Genomic DNA, 22595 nt, shown 5'->3' with positions numbered 1-22595 from the left:
AATTATGGGGAAAATATAAGTCAAAAATGTCCGTAGATATACTCCATCGAAAACAGTTAGAGACGTCAGATATGACTTTTGATTTTACATCAGAAATTTATAACTACACTTTAGTTATTATAGAAGATTTGTGCGTACATATGGCAAACAAACCTCTTCAGGATTTGGGAATGCCTTCATCTAACCGTATCGCTGCTGTTTCGACATGTGTAGAATTGCATCGTGAACAAAGTTACAGTACGAGTGATCTATTGTCGTATGTACAAAATAACATTTCCAAGTTAACGTCGGAACAAAAAGACATTTATGATACGATACTCAATTTCAGGACGTATACAACTACCTGCTGATTTCTGTAATTTAGTGACGTCCAAAAATGAATTGATTGAAAATGTATTTCCGAATATTCTAAAAAATTATAAAAATAATAAATGGCTAAGTGAAAGAGCGATTCTCGCACCCAAAAATATAGACGTCCACGAAATCAACAATATTGTTTTGACCAAGATTCGAGACCAGGCAGTCCTTTACAAGTCAATCGACACAGTTTTGGAGCCAAAGGAAGCGGTTAAGTATGCATGTTTGTTTGTTTGTAAAAAGAGCGTTTGCATATGACGTCATTATTAGTACATACGGCTTTGTATATGCACAGACAATGGGAAAGCCAAGAATGTTGTATATTTGCAATTTTTACGTAGTTTAACTCTTGCAGACGAAATGAATGCTTGCCTGAAAAATTCTAATTTATGGGCACACGTAAAAATATTAAAATTAACTACAAATATGCGTGTCCGATTGCAAAACGATGACTCTGGTCAAACATTTTCAGATCAATTGCTGGCAATTGGAAACGGAAAGCTCCCAGTAGTGGGAAAGCCAAAAATGTTGTATATTCGCAATTTTTACGTAGTTTGAAACACATATATAAATCTATCTATATTCACAGGTGGGACACAGGGACACAACTACAATGGCGCGTAACGACCTACGCGCGCGGGGGGGCTTGGGGGGGCGCGAAGCGCCCCACCAACTAGGTGTTGGGGTGGCGCGAAGCGCCACCCCAACAGCTAGTATATATCTATATATATAAAAATAAGTTGTCTGTGGATCTGTGGATCGTGGATCAGGTGACGTCATGTTTCGGCTGACGTCATGAAATTAGTTGTCGTCATTTTTGTTATGACGATGCTTAGTATATTGTAAAACACATTAATTTGGTTAATAATATAACATTTAAAACACCAAAATGAACATGCTGGAGTAGTCACTCGGTGACAGAGGGTGTCAGAACGGAGAATGAAGGTCCCAGGTTCAAATCCTGGTTAGGCTAAAAAAGGTAAAAAACTAAAAACTAAAAAAAAAACTGAAAAAACTAAAAAAAAGGCAAAAACTACAAAAAAACTAAAAACTAATAAAAAAAAATAAAAAGGCTAAAAAACTAAAAAAACTAAAAAAACTAAAAAAAGGTAAAAAACTAAAAAAACTAAAAACTAAAAAAAAAACCAAAAATAAGGAAAAAACTGAAAAATAGAAGAGAAAAAGAAAACTAATAAAATCTATATATATAAAAATAAGTTGTCTGTGGATCTGTGGATCGTGGATCAGGTGACTTCATGTTTCGGCTGACGTCATGAAATTAGTTGCCATCATTTTTGTTATGACGATGCTTAGTATATTGTAAAACACTTTAATTTGGTTAATAATATAACATTTAAAACACCAAAATGAACATGCTGGAGTAGTCACTCGGTGAGAGAGGGTGTCAGAACGGAGAATGAAGGTCCCAGGTTCAAATCCTGGTTAGGCTAAAAAAGGTAAAAAACTAAAAACTAAAAAAAAAACGGAAAAAACTAAAAAAAAGGCAAAAACTACAAAAAAAACTAAAAACTAATAAAAAAAATAAAAAGGCTAAAAAACTAAAAAAACTAAAAAAACTAAAAAAAGGTAAAAAACTAAAAAAACTAAAAACTAAAAAAAAAAGTAAAAAAAAGGAAAAAACTGAAAAATAGAAGAGAAAAAGAAAACTAATAAAATTAAGAATAATAAAAAAAAAAAAGATAAAAACTAAAAAAAAAGTAAAAAGAAAAAACGAAAAAAAAATAAAAAAGCTAAAAAAAAAAAGGTAAAAACCAATAAAAAACTAAAAAGAAAAAAAGGAAAAAAACTAAAAAAAATTTTCATCTAAAAAACTAAAAAAAAACTAAAAAAGGTAAGAACTAAAAAAGAAAAAAATAAATGACGACACTCAAAGAGAAAGCGACCGGGACAAAAGGAATGTTCGATTAGCAATCAACAAAGCACCGGGACACAGGGAGTATAAATGACGACCAGGACATAAGTAAAAAAAAAACTAAAAAAACTAAAAGAAGGTAAAAACTACAAAAAAAACTAAAAAGAAAAAAAAAACTAAAAACTAATAAAAAAACTAAAAAATCTAAAAATCTAAATAAACTAAAAAAGAAAAAAAATAAAAAAGGAAAAAAATAAAGGAGAAAAACAAAACTAAAAAACGAATGTATATACAGACCGGGACACCGGGATACAAATGACGACCGGGACACAGGGAATATAAATGACCATACATAAGCCATAATGACCAGGACATAAGTAAAAAATATAAATGACGACCGGGACACAGGGACACAACTACAACGAGGACGCCGGGGGGCACAGGGGGATATAAATGACGACCGGGACACCGGGACAGGGAATGGTCGATTAGTAATCACCATCAACAAAGCTCAAGAGCAATTATTAGAATCATGAGGTATAGATCTGAATACGGATTCATGGACCATTATATGTTGCATGTTCAAGAGTTGGTAAACCTGACAATCTATTTATATGCACAGACAATGGGACAGCAAAGAATGTTGTATATTCGCAAGTTTTACGTAGTTAAAAACATATATATAATATATCTATCTATATTCACAGGTGGGACATAGGGACACAACTACAATGGCGCGTAACTAAAATGGCACGTAACGACTTACGCGAGCGGGGGGGCTTGGGGGGGGGCGCGAAGCGCCCCCACCAACTAGGTGTTGGGGTGGCGCGAAGCGCCACTCCAACAGCTAGTATATATATATAAATTAGTTGTCTGTGTGTCGAGTGACGTCACTGTCCGCATATGATGTCTGAATTATTTAATCACATACCAATACAAAAACGAATGTATTCAAGTCGAAGTAGCTCAGTTATATAACTACCTGTGTTGGCGCAGTGGGTTTGACCTTAGTGTGGTAATACGGGACCCAACATGCTGCAGGAATGCACTACAGGGCCGAAGCAGGGACCTTAATAGTCAAGAAGAGTCGTTAATCCGATACAAATACTAATACAGTAGCTCAGTTGGTAGAGCGTTATGTTCCAGGTTCTAGGTCCGAGAAGTTCCAGGCTCGAACATTGGCTTTAGCATTAATACAAAAGAAGAAAAAAAAACTAAAAAAGATAAAAACTACAAAAAAACTAAAAAAAGGGTAAAAAACTAAAAACTAAAAAACTAAAAAAACAAAAAAAAAACAAAAAAAGGTAAAAACCACAAAAAAACTAAAAAGAAAGAAAACTAAAAACTAATAAAAAAAACTAAAAAAATCTAAAAACTGAAAAAGAAAAAAAAGGAAAAAACTGACAAATAAAGGAGAAAAAGAAAACTAAAAAAATAAAAAAGGTAAATGTATTCAAGCTGAAGTAGCTGAGTTGGTAAAGCGTTATGTTCCAGGTTCTAGGTCCGAGAGGTTCCAGGTTCGAACAGTCAATGGGAAAGCCAAGAATGTTGTATATTCGCAAGTTTTACGTAGTTAAAAACACACACATATATATATATATATATATATATATATATATATATATATATATATATATATATATATATATATATATATATATATATATATATATATATATATATATATCCATCTATATATAAAAAAAAGTTGTCTGTGTGTGTGTGGGTTTGTCGGGTGACGTCATGTTTGTGTGTTGACTGACGTCATGTTTTCGACTGACAAAATTACAAGCCGAGACATCGGGACACAAATGACGACCTGGACACCGGGACATAGGGAATATAAATGACGACCGGGACACTCAAAAAGAAAGCGACCGGGAAACAAGGAATGTTCGATTAGCAATCACCATCAACAAAGCACCGGGACACAAATGACGACCGGGACACAGGGAGTATAAATGACAACCAGGACATAAGTAAAAAAAAATATAAAAAACTAAAAAAAGGTAAAAACTACAAAAAATAAAAAGAAAAAAAAAACTAATAAAAAAGCTAATAAACTAAAAAAAACTAAAAAAGAAAAAACGAGAAAACCAAAACTAAAAAAAAAAGAAGCGAAGCACCCCCACAGACTATGTGTTGGGGTGGCGCGAAGCGCCGACCTAACAGCTAGTATATTAGTATATATATATATATATATATATATATATATATATATATATATATATATATATATATATATATATATATATATATATACTTATTCGAGATGCAGGTGGATAAAAGACATGTAAATTCTTAAGGAGTGGGAAGGGGGATTTATTTAGGAGCTTAAGGAGGGCAATAGAAACATCAGCTCTATGGATGATGTCCTTAACGATAACAATAGCAAAACGATTAACGATAACAAATTGACAATAACAATAGGGGGCTCGGGTAGGTTGAAGTTAAGCTTCTGAAGCCTTCTGCTACACAGCTTTATACCTCGAAATACCAATTTTTTGGTTTATTTGTAAACAATATTTCGACCCTGTTTTTGTAGTACGAACGTGAAAATTTGCAAATTTCTGTTTTAGTTGGCTTTCTTAGTTTATTCGCTTCGTCCAGATTACCATTGTTGAAAGGCTTCAATTTTGTTCTAATTAGTGTTTTATCACCGGAGCACGTTTTAAATCTGTTTTCTCGGAAAAGATTTAAAATTTATCAGTTTGCTTTCTTATGGAGTCTAGCCATTTTCTTACCATGAGTTTTTAAACTGTGCATATCAGACCAATCTTCAGTATTCAGCCACATACCAAAAGAACGAAGACCAAAATTTTGAATAGGCTGATAAGTGCCATAAGTTATTGAGAACAAATACTTAAAATTTGAGGATGGGGATAAAAAAAATCTAAAGGTAATAACTCCCACCTGATGAGGATAAAGTTGAGGGAGGGCTGTAAAAATTATACATATTACTTAAGATTACATCAAGATACGTATTTCCCTGATTTGTTTGCATTTTAGCAATTTTGTTTACTTGAAATGATGAGCAAGAAAAATCCATTTTAAGGTCATTGCCATCGCCAACTAAAAAAAAAGACCAGCATTGGGGTACTTAGAAACAATAAAATCAGCATTTGTCTCCAATTGCTGAATTAAAAACGTTTTGAATCGATATTTTGATTTTGGAAGTAATAGAAAACAGCTATTGCCTTAATATTAAACGGATGGGGGAGTACATTAGGTCTAATACTTAGTCGAAGGATTTCATCATACTTGGATGAACTAGGTATTCAAATAACTTTTGGGTAAAGGTTACTCTTAGTAGAATAAAACACCGCCACCTATTTTTCAGAGTGGGGGTCTGAAGGACGGAGTTCAATGAACTCTGAATAATTTGTTTCTTTTTTCTTTTATTAACTAAAATTTTAGGAAAAACAAACCGTTTGGGAAATCGCGACAGAGAGACTTGATGAGTTGGGGAATTTTCAGGGTGGGGTGTTAATTTAATTTTATGATGCTTTGGAGAAGAAGGGTAAGGGAAGGATTTACCTTGGGGATTCGGAGGCAGGTGAAACGGGTAACAATATGGACGGAGACTGATGGAGGGTACGACTTATTTCCATTTGACGGGAAGAATTTATTGTGAGACAATTATTGAGAGCAAAAAGTCTCAGATCTTACTCTCGTTGACAGGGTAAGCATGAGGGACAAAACGAATGGGCTGATGGTGGTAGGGTTTCATGGAGATAGTGCAAGAAGGAGTTGAATTTGGAGGATTTTCATAGAGAGAAAAGGGGGAGATGGGAAGGCAACATGGTGCTGGTAAAGTTAAGTGGGATGGGAACTTCTCCAGGAGAGAGGCCAGATTTACTTTGGCAAACGACGATTGGAAGCTCGAACCAGTCAACAACATCTGGGGTGGACAGGGTATGCAAGAGGGTTTGTAAATGAAAGAGATATGAGTAAGAAGGGATTATGGTAAGGGTTGGGGGGTTGGGAACGATTTTGATTTGACTGGCCATGAGTAAATTTCTAGGTTAGAGGGGCATTTCAGGTAGAGGATACCTTGGGTATGTTGCTTTGTATCAGATAGTGAGGGATAATGAGGCATATTTAGTAAGGGAGGAATGGGATCTGTAGTGTTGCCTAGAAAAGGGGGTTTTCCAGTGTGGAATCTTTTGATAGGTAACTGCTGTGACTGCCCAAGTTTCTAAAAAGAAAAAAAACTAAAAACTAATAAAAAAACTAAAAAATCTAAAAATCTAAATAAACTAAAAAAGAAAAAAAAAGGAAAAAAATAAAGGAGAAAAACAAAACTAAAAAACGAATGTATATACAGACCGGTACACCGGGATACAAATGACGACCGGGACACAGGGAATATAAATGACGACCGGGACACAGGGACACAACTACAACGGGGACACCGGGGGAAACAGGGGGATATAAATGACGACCGGGACAAAAAAACTAAAAAGAAAAAAAAACTAAAAACTAATAAAAAAACTAAAAAATCTAAAAATCTAAATAAGCTAAAAAAGAAAAAAAAGGAAAAAAATAAAGGAGAAAAACAAAACTAAAAAACGAATGTATATACAGACCGGGACACCGGGATACAAATGACGACCGGGACACAGGGAATATAAATGACGACCGGGACACAGGGACACAACTACAACGGGGACACCGGGGGAAACAGGGGGGTGTAAATGACGACCGGGACACCGGGACAGGGAATGGTCGATTAGCAATCACCATCAACAAAGCTCAAGGGCAATCATTAGAATCATGAGGTATAGATCTGAATACAGATTGTTTTCCCATGGACCATTATATGTTGCATGTTCAAGAGTCGGTAAACCTGACAATCTATTTATATGCAAAGACAATGGGACAGCAAAGAATCTTGTATATTCGCAAGTTTTACGTAGTTAAAACCATATATATATATATATATATATATATATATATATATATATATATATATATATATATATCTATCTATATTCACAGGTGGGACATAGGGACACAACTACAATGGCGCGTAACTATTATGGCGCGTAACGACTTACGCGCGCGGGGGGGCTTGGGGGGGCGCGAAGCGCCCCCACCAACTAGGTGTTGGGGTGGCGCGAAGCGCCACCCCAACAGCTAGTATATATATATATATATATATATATATATATATATATATATATATATATATATATATATATATATATATATATATATATATATATATATATATATATATATATATATATATATATATATATATACTAGCTGTTGGGGTGGGGCGAAGCGCCACCCCAATACCTAGTTGGTGGGGTGCTTCGCACCCCCAAAAGCCCCTCCGCGCACGTAAGTCGTTACGCGTCATATTAGTTACGCGCCACTGTAAAAGCCCCTCCGCGCACGTAAGTCGTTACGTGCCATATTAGTTACGCGCCACTGTAAATGTGTCCCTATGTCCCACCTATGAATATAGATATATATATATATATATATATATATATATATATATATATATATATATATATATATATATATATATGTTTTTAACTACGTAAAACTTGGGAATATACATTCTTCGCTGTCCCATTGTCTGTGCATATGAATAGATTGTCAGGTTTACCGACTCTTGAACATGCAACATATAATTGTGCATGGGAAAACAATCCGTATTCAGATTTATACCTCATGATTCTTATGATTGCCCTTAAACTTTGTTGATGGTGATTGCTAATTGACCATTCCCTGTGTCGCCGTCGTCATTTATATATCCCCCTGTGCCCCCCGGCGTCCCCGTTGTAGTTGTGTCCCTATATACCGGTCGTCATTTATATTCCCTGTGTCCCGGTCGTCATTTGTGTCCCGGTCTGTATAAGCATTCGTTTTTGAATTGGTATATGATGAAATAAATTTTTGTGTTTTCCCCTTTTTTTCTTTTTAGTTTTTTTTTGGTTTTTACTTTTTTTTAGTTTTTTTCTTTTTTCTTTTTATTTTTTTTGTAGTTTTTATCTTTTTAGTTTTTTTATTTTTATTTTTTGTTTTAGTTTTGGTTTTCTCGTTTTTTCTTTTTTAGTTTTTTTAGTTCATTAGCTTTTTTATTAGTTTTTGTTTTTTTTCTTTTTATTTTTTGAAGTTTTTACCTTTTTTTTTATTTTTTTTTTATTTTTTTTTTACTTATGTCCTGGTTGTCATTTATACTCCCTGTGTCCCGGTGCTCTGTTGATGGTGATTGCTAATCGAACATTCCTTGTTTCCTGGTCGCTTTCTTTTTGAGTGTCCCGATCGTCATTTATATTCCCTACTAGCTGTTGGGGTGGCGCTTCGCGCCACCCCAACACCTAGTTGGTGGGGCGCTTCGCGCGTAAGTCGTTACGCGCGTAAGTCGTTACGCGCCATATTAGTTACGGGCCATTGTAGTTGTGTCCCTGTGTCCCACCTGTGAATAGAGATAGATATAAATATATGTTTTTAACTACGTAAAACATGCGAATATACAACATTTTTCGCTGTCCCATTGTCTGTGCATATAAATAGATTGTCAGGTTTACTGACTCTTGAACATGCAACATATAATTGTCCATGGGAAAAACAATCCGTATTCAGATCTATACCTCATTATTCTAATGATGTGTCCCTGTGTCCCGGTCGTCATTTATATTCCCTGTGTCCCGGTCGTCATTTGTGTCCCGGTGTCCCAGTTTGTAATTTCTCTTTGAGTGTCCCTGTCGTCATTTATATTCCCTGTGTCCCGGTCGTCATTTGTGTCCCGGTGTCCCGGTCTGTAATTTCTATTCGAACAATCCCTGTGTCCCGGTCGTCATTTATATATCCCGCCTGTGCCCCCGGCGTCCCCGTTGTAGTTGTGTCCCTGTGTCCCGGTCGTCATTTATATTCCCTGTGTCCCGGTCGTGATTTGTGTCCGGGTGTCCCAGTCTGTAATTTCTCTTTGAGGTTCCCGGTCGTCACTTATATTCCCTCTGTCTCGGTCGTCATTTGTGTCCCGGTCTGTAATTTCTCTTTGAGTGTTTTTTCTTTTTATTTTTTTTTTTAGTTTTTTACCTTTTTTCTTTTTTCAGTTTTCTTTTTCTTCTTTATTTTTCAGCGTCACTATGAAGTACATATCGACGAACCTTGGTTTTTTTAACTTAAATCTGGTAGGCATTGATGACCTTATCCAAGTCAAAATCCCAAACCCAATCATCATCGCTATCATTTTCAGTTTTGATATGTTTTGACTCTCGCTGTCCAGGTGGATTTTCATCTAACTGCGCGGTTTTGCGTTCTTTAGCCGCAAACCTGTTTTCTTGCTGTTCTTGTGATTCCTCGGAACGCTTTCTTTTCTTACTTTCTCTATCAGCAGCAAGTTTTTTTTTTGGCATAAACTCTTTGAGCAGCTTCCTCGGCTGTTGCCATTGTAGGTTCTACAGTCATTTTTACAGTCAAATGTCTTAAATACCGTTAATGACGTCACCGTCAAAGCAAAAATGACGACAACTAATTTCATGACGTCAGTCAACACAGAAACATGACGTCACCTGATCCACAGACAGACACACAGACAGACAACTTATTTTTATATATATAGATGTCCCGGTGTCCAGTTCGTCATTTGTGTCCCGATGTCTCGGCTTGTAGTTTTGTCAGTCGAAAACATGACGTCAGTCAACACACAAACATGAAGTCACCCGACAAACCCACACACACACAGACAACTTATTTTTATATATAGATGGATATATATATATATATATATATATATATATATATATATATATATATATATATATATATATATATATATATATATCTATATATATAAAAATAAGTTGTCTGTCTGTCTGTGGATCAGGTGACGTCATGTTTCTGTGTCGGCTGACGTCATGAAATTAGTTGTCGTCATTTTTGCTTTGACGGTGACGTCATTAATGGTATTTAAGACATGCGTTCACGGAAAAATGTTTAATTGTAAAATGACTGAAGGTTCGGCGATATGTACTTCATAGTGACGCTGAAAAATAAAGAAGAAAAAAAAACTGAAAAAATGTAAAAAACTAAAAAAACTAAAAAGAAAAAACACTCAAAGATAAATTACAGACCGGGACACAAATGACGACCGACACAGAGGGAATATAAATGACGACCAGGAACCTCAAAGAAAAATTACAGACTGGGACACCCGGACACAAATCACGACCGGGAATATAAATGACGACCGGGACGCAGGGACACAACTACAACGGGGACGCCGGGGGAAAAGGTGGGATATATAATTGACGACTGAGACACAGGGATTGTTTGAATAGAAATTACAGACCGGGACACCGGGACACAAATGACGACCGGGACACTGGGACACAGGGAATATAAATGACGACCGGGACACTCAAAGAGGAAATACAAACTGGGACACCAGGACACAAATGACGACCGGGACACAGGGAATATAAATGCTATTTATATGCACAGACAATGGGACAGCGAAGAATGTTGTATATTCGCATGTTTTACGTAGTTAAAAATATATATTTATATCTATCTCTATTCACAGGTGGGACACAGGGACACTGCTACAATGGCGCGTAACTAATATGGCGCGTAACGACTTACGCGCGCGGGGGGGCTTGTATATATATATATATATATATATATATACATACATGACGTCATAATGCTCAATCCTTATAATGACGTCAGTCGAAAAACATGACGTCAGTTGACACAGAAACATGACGGCAGTAGACACACAAACATGAATTCAGTCAACAGACACACACAAACAACTTATTTTTATATAGATAGATAGATATATGCAGTTTATCACAGCCAAAACGACGCCTACTTGATGCTAACTTAATAAAGGAATATGGTTAAAATTACGCTTTGCTTTAGTACACTTTCCAGTGAGGTAGAAACAATATTAATGCAATAACGAGCACTCCTTTTGGTCACTCTTTCAAACAGTTCGTAGTAACGAACTGTAGTAAAGAGCGACCCGGCTCAATAGTAACCGAAACTCTAAAAAATGGAATTTTGATACCAACAGTTACATCAAAGAATTGCATTTTACGCTCTTTACGCGTAAAGGGGCTCTTTACGCTAAAGTATTTTTACTGTTTTAAAATGTAGAGTTCAGAGAAAGAGTCAAACTTTAGTGTAAAAAGCGGGGCGTTGAGGAAGAAAAGTCCCTTTCTTATACAGAGTAATTTCTGTTCGTTTTAAGTTTTAATATCGCTCCTTACTTTCATTTAAAAAAAATTGTTTTTTTTGTTGAATTATAAAAAAAAACAGGAACTAACTCTTGGACAGCTTCTTTTCGTTTTTTTTTCAGGTTATGGGTAATAGATCAATGATCATGGGGACACTTTCGACCTAATTTCTAATTTCCTTGCTTAAAAAACTTGCAAATTTTAATAGCAATATCATCAGGAATACTTTTTTCCTGTAGCTTGTTTGGAGCACGATTATGTCCAAAATCACATTTATCTCCTAATCTGCAAAAACCTGCCAAAATTATATTAGCACATTTGCGAGTATTAGTAGGTAGGTCATTATTATTAGGTAGATTCACGTCCGTATTGTCAAAACAAATTCCTGGATTGTAAGATCCCTTTTATAAGTTGACAGAAAATCCGTAATCCTAGCACATCCGTTAACTTTTCTTTTAAAGTCAATATTTTTATGAAATATGGTTGTAAGAAGGGGGTTGCCTTAACGCTGGCTATTTGAACAGATTTATCCATACTGCATTAGTGACTTGGCGCGATACGTGCGTTGAGTCTTTGGGAAGAACTTGCCGCTTGAGTGGGGCATGGGAAATTGTAGGAACGACTGAACTAGGCCCAATCTTGTGAGGCATGTTTGGTTTCTCTGTTAAAAAAGAAAGATGGTTGTGTAGAGGGTTAGGAAAAGGAGTTGGACTACTTAGGTCACTTAGAATGCTAAGATTTTTTTTCTTTCAACTGGGGTACGAGGCGTTCAAAGGAGGCCAGAACAGGGTACAGAAAGACCCGGAGAAGAAGTAGGGTTTATCTTGGATTTAGTGGAGCAATCAATGCGCATCCATGAGTTACTCCAATTGTTAATATCCATCCTGCCACACTTTTTGGCACCTGCATGGAACCAAGAATCACAATTTAGCACATTTAACTGAGTTAGATGTAACTCGTAGTCTGTACTCTGGACAATATTGTTTCGTTTTGCTATTTTTCATGCAAAGGGTCAATAGTCAAGAAATTTCTCTCGTACAGTAGCTTTGAACTTAAAGAAATGTTGACAGGTTGAACTTTGACTACAAACTCGTTTTGTTTGAAACAAACTAGCCTTTGAATTAAGATTTGCATACGACAAAACATCATCCCAACTCTCAGATGCATTCCGAAATGAAGAGGAAAACGGGAAATGATAGCGTTTTTTCTTATTAAACTCTTTAACAACTGGTTTCTTCAAAAAGCTAAATTCTGTGGCAACTTTGGCTGGGTTTGAGAATTTGAATAAATGCTGGGAGTGGGAAGAACATCCCCAAATGTGAAATATTATCAATCGGGGTATTTAGGAAGGTTTGTCGTAAGGCTCAAACTCACCACCCTTAATCGAGAGACTAACTAAATTGGTTTTGAAGTGGGAGGGAATATGTTCCCTTTTAAAAGTTGGGGGTAAATTGAGAGGGCCTTGGGTAAAATTATGCTCTTTTGCAAAATTGTCTTCTATTAAAGAGGAAAAACTGTATATATTTATCTTAATAATCACGACTAATCATAGAAACATTAACTGGTCTGGTGGTTGGACTTTAAGAGTGAAGCTTCAACTGGACGATGGGATGGAATGGATAGTTTTTGAAGTGGATTATTTATTACAAGATAATTTTCGCATGTGGAAACTCTCAAACCGGAGTCAGACTTGTGGGGTAGCCAGGGGGGATAAAGTGCAAGGGATAGGGGAAAAGTATCCTGGGTTTAAGTCAAATCGGGAGTGTTCTTTATAAGGAGGTATGGGAAGGCAAGATGATGCTGGGAGAGGAAAGTACGGTGGAGGGTCTCGGAAAAGGGTTGGGGGTTTGCTTTGGTAAATAATGGGTGGAGTCCAGAACCAGTCAGTAACTTCGTGGATGCACGGAGATGAACTGGGCCCAAAGGAATTGTATTTTTTGGAGGAGTTTAAGTGAGGGGCTGGGGGGGGGGGTCGAGGATTGTCTTAATTAAGTAAATTATGAATTAAGATGGTATGAATTAAGTGACACGCGTAAGTACTTCGGGCGGAGGATTGTTTCAAGGGACGGATTCCTGGGGTATACTGCTCTGCATCCGGTGTGCAGGAGGGTAAGGCTAAAAGTCGAATAAAACACGATCTAGGGGAGGAAGGGGTATTGAATACTTTTAGTGCTGCCCTAAAAAAGGTTAGGTTTTAAATCTACCCTCCACACATGATGATGCATGAACAAAATTACACGACTTATCAATGCAAGATCAAACAGAGAACAGGTCAACGTGATAAAAATACACTTATCAGACGCACTGATTCCCGAAATAAAATGACGAAAACTATGTAGAAACTTGCATTGTTTGCTAACCTTGCAGAAACCACTATTAAAGTGATTATAGATCATATCTTTTTGTTTGCTTTTACATTTCTTTTCCTTTTATCCTTCTCTTTTGTAATTTTTCGAAAATAATAACAATATCATCGTCTGGATACTTCTCAATAACCTTGCTATTCTTTTTAATTAGTTCACTATCACCTGATAATTTACGTAACAAACTAGAAGTAACTGAACCATTCACGAATTCAAGCGCGTCATCCATTCATACTACTAGTAGGCCTTTTATGCATTTTGGAATATTTTACAGTTAATGCTGGAGTTACTCAACGCTGATAATTTATCCCCTGGTGTAATATTAATTGCTTCATTGTTTTTAAGTCCTCTTGTAATTTGATGATTTTGGGGTCACTTGATTCTTTTGTTGAGTTGAAAGTTCATCTTCCATAAGAAGGCGATGGGAATTATTAGAATTGATATCTTCTCTTAGTTTTTTTTTTTTTATTTCTAGATCATGTTAATGGAGAATATTGATTCCACCTTTTTTGGTCATTAAGAAGCATATCAACTTGCCTTTTCAAATTAATGTTCATTAATTAAAAAAAAAACTTTCCACAAAGCAAGTTTTTCACAGAACAGTAATGAATTCCATTCAACCAAAAATGAGCAAAACTAAATTTTAAATGTTTTCGCGTTTATAACTTTAATAAATCAAGTATTATTTGATTTATTAATGTTTTAATAAATCAAAATAAATGTTTTTGCGTTTATTTAATATAAACATTTAAAGGAATAATTACCAGTATATGTGTATTAAACTGACAATACACATATTTTTTTTTTTTTTTTTTTTTTTTTTTTAGTAAAAAGTGCAAATTATGTCCCCCTGGGATGGCATAGGGGGAATTTTGAGCCCTACACATGTTAGTTTTTTCCTGTTAGAGTTTGATTCAGTTATTTATTGTAATTTTTGTTCGTTTGGGGTTTCATTTATTTGTCGATACTGATTTGTGGTAGTTTTCCGCCTTGTATATTATTTAATTTAATTTTTGCTCATTTTTGGTTGAATGGAGTACTTTACTTTTCTTTGAAAAACACATCTCTTTGGAAATTTTTTTTTATTAATTCCAGGGCCATGGGAGTCTGGAGGATCATTAGCCCTCAAAACCTTTTCGACTAATGAAAAGGGCACTAGCCCTCTCAATTTCCAATCGAATGAGCCTTTTTTTAAGTTTCTACGCATTTTTTAAGTTTCACCTTCTATACGAAGTGACATGGTTTAAAAACAAAAGAATAATTTAACAATACATAGTGGCAGCATCGCCCTTTATGCAGGCAGTGCTATTGTGCTGCCTATGACTTTAGGTGTTTAGACCGGTAAAAGTACTAAAGCATCTGGGATCTGTAGAGTCACTTATTCAATGCACTTCTCTGCGGTGTTTGATTTACGTCTTCCCATAGGTAACTATGGGAACTAAAATATAGGACACTAAAATCACCACACAAAATATGTTTCGCCCCATTAGCTGTTTGCTTAGAACATCCGAAATTGGGTTTCTTCTGTTGGAATAATAAAAGGACTGTATTTTAAAGTGGTTGCAATTTTTAAAGTGAAAAATGGCTCAACTACATCTACATCATCAGTATACAGTTTAATTGGTAATGGAGAGTAAGATAGATTATTTTTGGTATGCAAAGCGACATCTCTATCCTTGCAGTCAGAAAACCTGTCTTTCTATATATTTTAAAAACAGGAATGTTAGTCTTATTCAGCTCATCTAGATTGGTTTCTCGTAGGCATACAATGTCAGCTTTCGTTTTCCTTGGCCAATTTGTAAAATCTAGAAGCTTAGTTGAATTTAAAACTTTCCATTAAAGAATCTTCGATGTTTTAATGTCCAGAATTTCTTGCTTTTCCAGATGTTCCAGATGATGTCCAGATGATCATGTACCACCAATTCAATTTCTTTTTTTACCAAGTCACCAACAATATTGGATGCCTCTCCCCCTCACGTAACACCTATGGCTTTCAGCTTCTCAAAACATAGAAATGTCATTTCTCATTAACAAACTTTTATGCAAAAAAAGATATATTTTTTTGTTAATTCTTCGAGAACTATTGGTCAGGATTAACACAAGTTATTTTCTGCACTATTGGATGCGGTGTACTGTGCCTTGGTGAATAAATAATTTAACGTTTATATTTTTTGTTCAATTCTGTTCCTTCAGAAGGCTTGAAAGGCATCAGCCCTACTCCTGCTTGTGTTGCTTTCTGTTCATTTTAAGTGTAAAACAGGAAGACGTTAAGTAGTTGACATATATACTAAAATAGGAAGCAATACTATTTTAGTCATGGTAAAAACATAGGTCCTTGATAAGTCCTTGATAAATTTTGATAATTTATATTTTTGTATATAGAAGCTTGAAACTTCGACAGTAGGGTTCTTTCGTACGTTGAATACGATGGCGTGATTTATATTAAGATTCCTTGAATTTTAGGGGTCGTTTTCCCCTTTCTTCAAAAATCAGGCAAATTTTGTCAGGCTTGTAGTCACTTTGATTTACAACACTAAACTTGATGAATCTTATATATTTGGAATCAGCATAATAAGTTGATTCTTTTGATGTATCTACTGATGCTAAATTTTGAATAGATCACAGTGGATACAAATTCTGAAAAGCTACGGTGAAAGAACGCCACCTTGACGCATTGAAATATTGCCAGAAAAATTAAGTGAAAGCTCTAACCGAGCATTGGATTTACTATATCAAAACTGAAGAACCCGAACAATAGAAATTATTAATCCAGAACTGACTAGGGATAAGGTGAAAGTAACGCACTCATGAACGGATTGAAATGTTGCCATAAAAATTAAGTGAAAACTCTAACCAAGGTTGGGAATTACTATCCCAAAACTGAAGAACCCGAACGAAAGAAATGTTGAATTCAGAACTGACTAGGGAAAACATAACTTGAGCATGAGAAACACTGTCAAAAGCATTAGACAGGTCCAGGGAACAAAAATGGACCTCTGAGCCACTGGCATAAACAAGGTGGCTTAAACAAGTTAAAACACGGTGGGCATGCGGGCAGTTAATACGCCGCTTGAACAACAACTGATTTTGACTGTTATTCTTAATTTTTTTAACAAAAGGTAACAAAACATACACAAAAAATTTGCTCAAAACATACTCAAAAAACATTTTTACGCTATCTCGCGAAGTCCTAATTGTCCTTAAGCTTCTTTATTTTTATTTTTATATTTTAAGGCGGTTAAGTCCTTTCTACAATTTTTACTCTCGAAATGCATCACCAATTTTCACTGACACCGCCTCGAATTTTTCGAAAATGTAGTTTGCAATTGTTTAGGAACAATTTTTCGCTATCTTGTGAAGTCCTAATTGTCCATAGAACTTCTCTATTTATTTTTTCTTTTTTTTTTGTAAGATGGTGTCATTCCTTAAGAGTCATTCCTTAGCAAATCTACTGCTGCAGTTGGAAAAGAACCTACTCTTACCTCATATGAAAGTTCTTCTGATGTTCAAGCTCCTCAATTGACGGAGTCAGGTAAGAACTATCCTCAAGAGTTGAAGATGGGGGTGTCAAAAGGTGAACTCTCTCTCTCTCTCTCTCTCTCTCTCTCTTTCTCTCTCTCTCACTCACTATTTTTTACCCTCTGCACGTTCAGGGTATTTAGAAGGAGAACTTTAGGACCTGTCTTCAGTGAGATTCTTTCTAAGCCCTTGTCTATCCTGTTTAACAAAGATCACCAACTTTGGGGGAAATTACTATTACCCTTACTCCTATTTTATCGATATTTTGTGAAGGATTCCTTGCAGACTAGCAAAAGGAAAAAAGTCCTTTTAAAGGAAAAAAGAACTGGGGGAATTTGGGAATCTAAAATCTACTTCTACTTCCCACATCCTCATTACTTTTATAGACCACATGAGAAAAATCCTCAAAAAGCTAAATTCCTGACCGAGTTAAATTTCCACTGACCTTCAGAAAGCATTTGAACTTGTTAACCACACTATTTAAGTTGAAAAACCTGTCCATTGTTCAATATTGATTCCTTACTCGTAAAATTGGTTGCTTCCTTTTTAACAAATAGATCGCAGGCTCTCAAATATCAGAGTCATTATTCAAATCTCCTTCCTGTCCACTACGGCATACCCCAAGGAGGATACTTTCCTAGGTCCCCTCCATTTTTCAGTCATGATTAACAGCTTCGCGAAAGGATCTCCTGACCGATTGAAATTTGTTTGAAACCTAATGGTTGTTGAAACTTGCTTTAAAACCGTTGTTGAAACTCGCTTGCCTCATTAAAATTTATTGGCGTTACAATTTTTTTTAAATTTAAAGTGGGATAGAGAGAGATAGAGAGAGAGATAGAGAGAGAGAGAGAGAGAGAGAGAGAGAGAGAGAGAGAGAAAGAGAGAGATCGTATATTTTAAAACTATTTTAGCATAGCTAAATTTAGTTTTTTCCTATAAATTCTTATCTTCAAACAAATATCACACACTACGGCTCAGCATTGAAAATTGATGCTAAGAAAGGCACTAATGAACTGGTGTAACGATTAGTTCGTTCTTTGGGGAGCAGAAGTTTATTTTGTAACCGAGTTTGACTATTGTGAGGGTCTGATTCGGGCAGTAGCGATCGGTGGCTCGTATTGGCTAGAATGGATTTTCCAAATTGCAGAATTAGGTGTCCAAGCCGGACTTCAAGTTGATATAAGTTCAGTTTTGCCAGGGCTTCATCATACGGTATTTTGTGGCTACTGATCTAATTTAGCTCTTTATGGGGCCCTGTAAGAAGTACGATGCATCCAAAGGATTTTCGCAGAGTGCAGAATTTTTGTTTTTGGCCAGTTAAGAAGGCCAAAAACCGTTACAAATTTCAAGGGTACGTCGTTTGGCACTCATTTTCTGGAGAATCAAGCCTGGAGTCAGGTGTCAGTCAGTTGTCAGTAAAATATCTATCGAATCTATTGTCCCTTTTGAATCTCTCTGCAGCCTCATATTAGCATCTTCCAGTTTTTTAACTTCTTTTTGACTTCTTGATAAGGCTTCGGTTAAAACGCTTCGAGCAGCATCGTGTGAAAAGGTTTGTCCTGACGCGTTCAAATTTCCTAAGCTCAAGTCAAAAGTATTTCTTTTTTTTTAGAATTATAGCCTCTCTACCTGGGTCACTCATTTCTTCAAGAAGTCTTTTTCCTGAGGGTCCATAGTTAAAATTGTTTGCACCCGGTTCATCAAGTAATTGGATGAAAAAACCCTCTGCCTTGTTAGGTCTCAAATTAAAGCTCCTTTCCTTTCTTTTTCCTCTGCTTTTTTTCTCCAATTTACAGCTTCTCTAGGATTTGGATACTCCTTTTTTCTAAATGATATTTTTTCTAAATGATTTCTAAGATTTTGGCTGCTCCTTTTTTCTAATGATCTAATAACCTGAGTAAAGAGGGCCTACAATTTGCCAAGTCCACGATAAACAATCCTCCAAAAAACTTCAGTCCCAATTTGCAAAAGTTATTTCGGTAATTAAAAGTTAATTCGTAACAACAAATTTGAAGTTACACATTTGGACACATTCCAATTAGCTTGGATGTTCATAGTAGCCATTTGCAGAAATTCACGTTGTAGCCGAATTTTAAGAAAACGGGAATTACCTCAACTTCAAAAATCAAATGCTCCATGCAATTTACTCAAAACCGCATATGATTTCTCTCTAGCAAGACTAAAATATACAAGTTTCGTTAAAAACTAATACTCTGTTTGGCGCAAATTTTCACCTTTTTACGTTAAAATTCAAATGATAATATTTTGTCTACTTCTTCCCGGAGGTCAGTTTAAATTTCAAGTCAGATTTTTCAGAAGGGTTTATCGTATCAAAGATGTATTCCTACTCCTGCTTGTGTTGCTTTCTGTTCATTTTAAGTGTAAAACAGGAAGACGTTAAGTAGTTGACATATATACTAAAATAGGAAGCAATACTATTTTAGTCATGGTAAAAACATAGGTCCTTGATAAGTCCTTGATAAATTTTGATAATTTATATTTTTGTATATAGAAGCTTGAAACTTCGACAGTAGGGTTCTTTCGTACGTTGAATACGATGGCGTGATTTATATTAAGATTCCTTGAATTTTAGGGGTCGTTTTCCCCTTTCTTCAAAAATCAGGCAAATTTTGTCAGGCTTGTCACTTTTGATTTACAACACTAAACTTGATGAATCTTATATATTTGGAATCAGCATAATAAGTTGATTCTTTTGATGTATCTACTGATGCTAAATTTTGAATAGATCACTGTGGATACAAATTCTGAAAAGCTACGGTGAAAGAACGCCACCTTGACGCATTCCTGAACGGATTGAAATATTGCCAGAAAAATTAAGTGAAAGCTCTAACCGAGCATTGGAATTACTATATCAAAACTGAAGAACCCGAACAATAGAAATTATTAATCCAGAACTGACTAGGGATAAGGTGAAAGTGACGCACTCATGAACGGATTGAAATGTTGCCATAAAAATTAAGTGAAAACTCTAACCAAGGTTGGGAATTACTATCCCAAAACTGAAGAACCCGAACGAAAGAAATGTTGAATTCAGAACTGACTAGGGAAAACATAACTTGAGCATGAGAAACACTGTCAAAAGCATTAGACAGGTCCAGGGAACAAAAATGGACCTCTGAGCCACTGGCATAAACAAGGTGGCTTAAACAAGTTAAAACACGGTGGGCATGCGGGCAGTTAATACGCCGCTTGAACAACAACTGATTTTGACTGTTATTCTTAATTTTTTTAACAAAAGGTAACAAAACATACACAAAAACTTTGCTCAAAACATACTCAAAAAACATTTTTACGCTATCTCGCGAAGTCCTAATTGTCCTTAAGCTTCTTTATTTTTATTTTTATATTTTAAGGCGGTTAAGTCCTTTCTACAATTTTTACTCTCGAAATGCATCACCAATTTTCACTGACACCGCCTCGAATTTTTCGAAAATGTAGTTTGCAATTGTTTAGGAACAATTTTTCGCTATCTTGTGAAGTCCTAATTGTCCATAGAACTTCTCTATTTATTTTTTCTTTTTTTTTTGTAAGATGGTGTAAAGAGTCATTCCTTAGCAAATCTACTGCTGCAGTTGGAAAAGAACCTACTCTTACCTCATATGAAAGTTCTTCTGATGTTCAAGCTCCTCAATTGACGGAGTCAGGTAAGAACTATCCTCAAGAGTTGAAGATGGGGGTGTCAAAAGGTGAACTCTCTCTCTCTCTCCTTTTCTCTCTCTCTCTTTCTCTCTCTCTCACTCACTATTTTTTACCCTCTGCACGTTCAGGGTATTTAGAAGGAGAACTTTAGGACCTGTCTTCAGTGAGATTCTTTCTAAGCCCTTGTCTATCCTGTTTAACAAAGATCACCAACTTTGGGGGAATCGATATTTTGTGAAGGATTCCTTGCAGACTAGCAAAAGGAAAAAAGTCCTTTTAAAGGAAAAAAGAACTGGGGGAATTTGGGAATCTAAAATCCACTTCTACTTCCCACATCCTCATTACTTTTATAGACCACATGAGAAAAATCCTCAAAAAGCTAAATTCCTGACCGAGTTAAATTTCCACTGACCTTCAGAAAGCATTTGAACTTGTTAACCACACTATTTAAGTTGAAAAACCTGTCCATTGTTCAATATTGATTCCTTACTCGTAAAATTGGTTGCTTCCTTTTTAACAAATAGATCGCAGGCTCTCAAATATCAGAGTCATTATTCAAATCTCCTTCCTGTCCACTACGGCATACCCCAAGGAGGATACTTTCCTAGGTCCCCTCCATTTTTCAGTCATGATTAACAGCTTCGCGAAAGGATCTCCTGACCGATTGAAATTTGTTTGAAACCTAATGGTTGTTGAAACTTGCTTTAAAACCGTTGTTGAAACTCGCTTGCCTCATTAAAATTTATTGGCGTTACAATTTTTTTTAAATTTAAAGTGGGATAGAGAGAGAGATAGAGAGAGAGAGAGAGAGAGAGAGAGAGAGAGAGATCGTATATTTTAAAACTATTTTAGCATAGCTAAATTTAGTTTTTTCCTATAAATTCTTATCTTCAAACAAATATCACACACTACGGCTCAGCATTGAAAATTGATGCTAAGAAAGGCACTAATGAACTGGTGTAACGATTAGTTCGTTCTTTAGGGAGCAGAAGTTTATTTTGTAACTGAGTTTGACTATTGTGAGGGTCTGATTCTGGCAGTAGCGATCGGTGGCTCGTATTGGCTAGAATGGATTTTCCAAATTGCAGAATTAGGTGTCCAAGCCGGACTTCAAGTTGATATAAGTTCAGTTTTGCCAGGGCTTCATCATACGGTATTTTGTGGCTACTGATCTAATTTAGCTCTTTATGGGGCCCTGTAAGAAGTACGATGCATCCAAAGGATTTTCGCAGATTGCAGAATTTTTGTTTTTGGCCAGTTAAGAAGGCCAAAAACCGTTACAAATTTCAAGGGTACGTCGTATGGCACTCATTTTCTGGAGAATCAAGCCTGGAGTCAGGTGTCAGTAAAATATCTATCGAATCTATTGTCCCTTTTGAATCTCTCTGCAGCCTCATATTAGCATCTTCCAGTTTTTTAACTTCTTTTTGACTTCTTGATAAGGCTTCGGTTAAAACGCTTCGAGCAGCATCGTGTGAAAAGGTTTGTCCTGACGCGTTCAAATTTCCTAAGCTCAAGTCAAAAGTATTTCTTTTTTTTTAGAATTATAGCCTCTCTACCTGGGTCACTCATTTCTTCAAGAAGTCTTTTTCCTGAGGGTCCATAGTTAGAATTGTT

At 35.8% G+C, this 22595-nt stretch overlaps 1 protein-coding gene across 1 annotated transcript in view; it reads left to right on the top strand.

Annotated features, from left to right (window-relative positions):
* LOC136034606 (integrator complex subunit 14-like) overlaps positions 1-15964 on the top strand; it is a 372471-nt gene extending 356507 nt beyond the window's left edge. The window contains exon 8 of the mRNA XM_065715885.1: positions 15684-15964. Coding sequence (XP_065571957.1) covers positions 15684-15811 — 128 coding nt within the window. The 3' untranslated portion in view covers positions 15812-15964. The remainder of the gene's footprint in view (positions 1-15683) is intronic.
* Positions 15965-22595: the final 6631 nt, after the last annotated feature.

The sequence above is a fragment of the Artemia franciscana genome, chromosome 13 (genome assembly GCF_032884065.1).
Source record: "Artemia franciscana chromosome 13, ASM3288406v1, whole genome shotgun sequence".
Taxonomy (NCBI): domain Eukaryota; kingdom Metazoa; phylum Arthropoda; class Branchiopoda; order Anostraca; family Artemiidae; genus Artemia; species Artemia franciscana.
The sequence above is the reverse complement of the archived record's forward strand: the minus strand, read 5'-3'. Positions and strand labels throughout refer to the sequence as shown.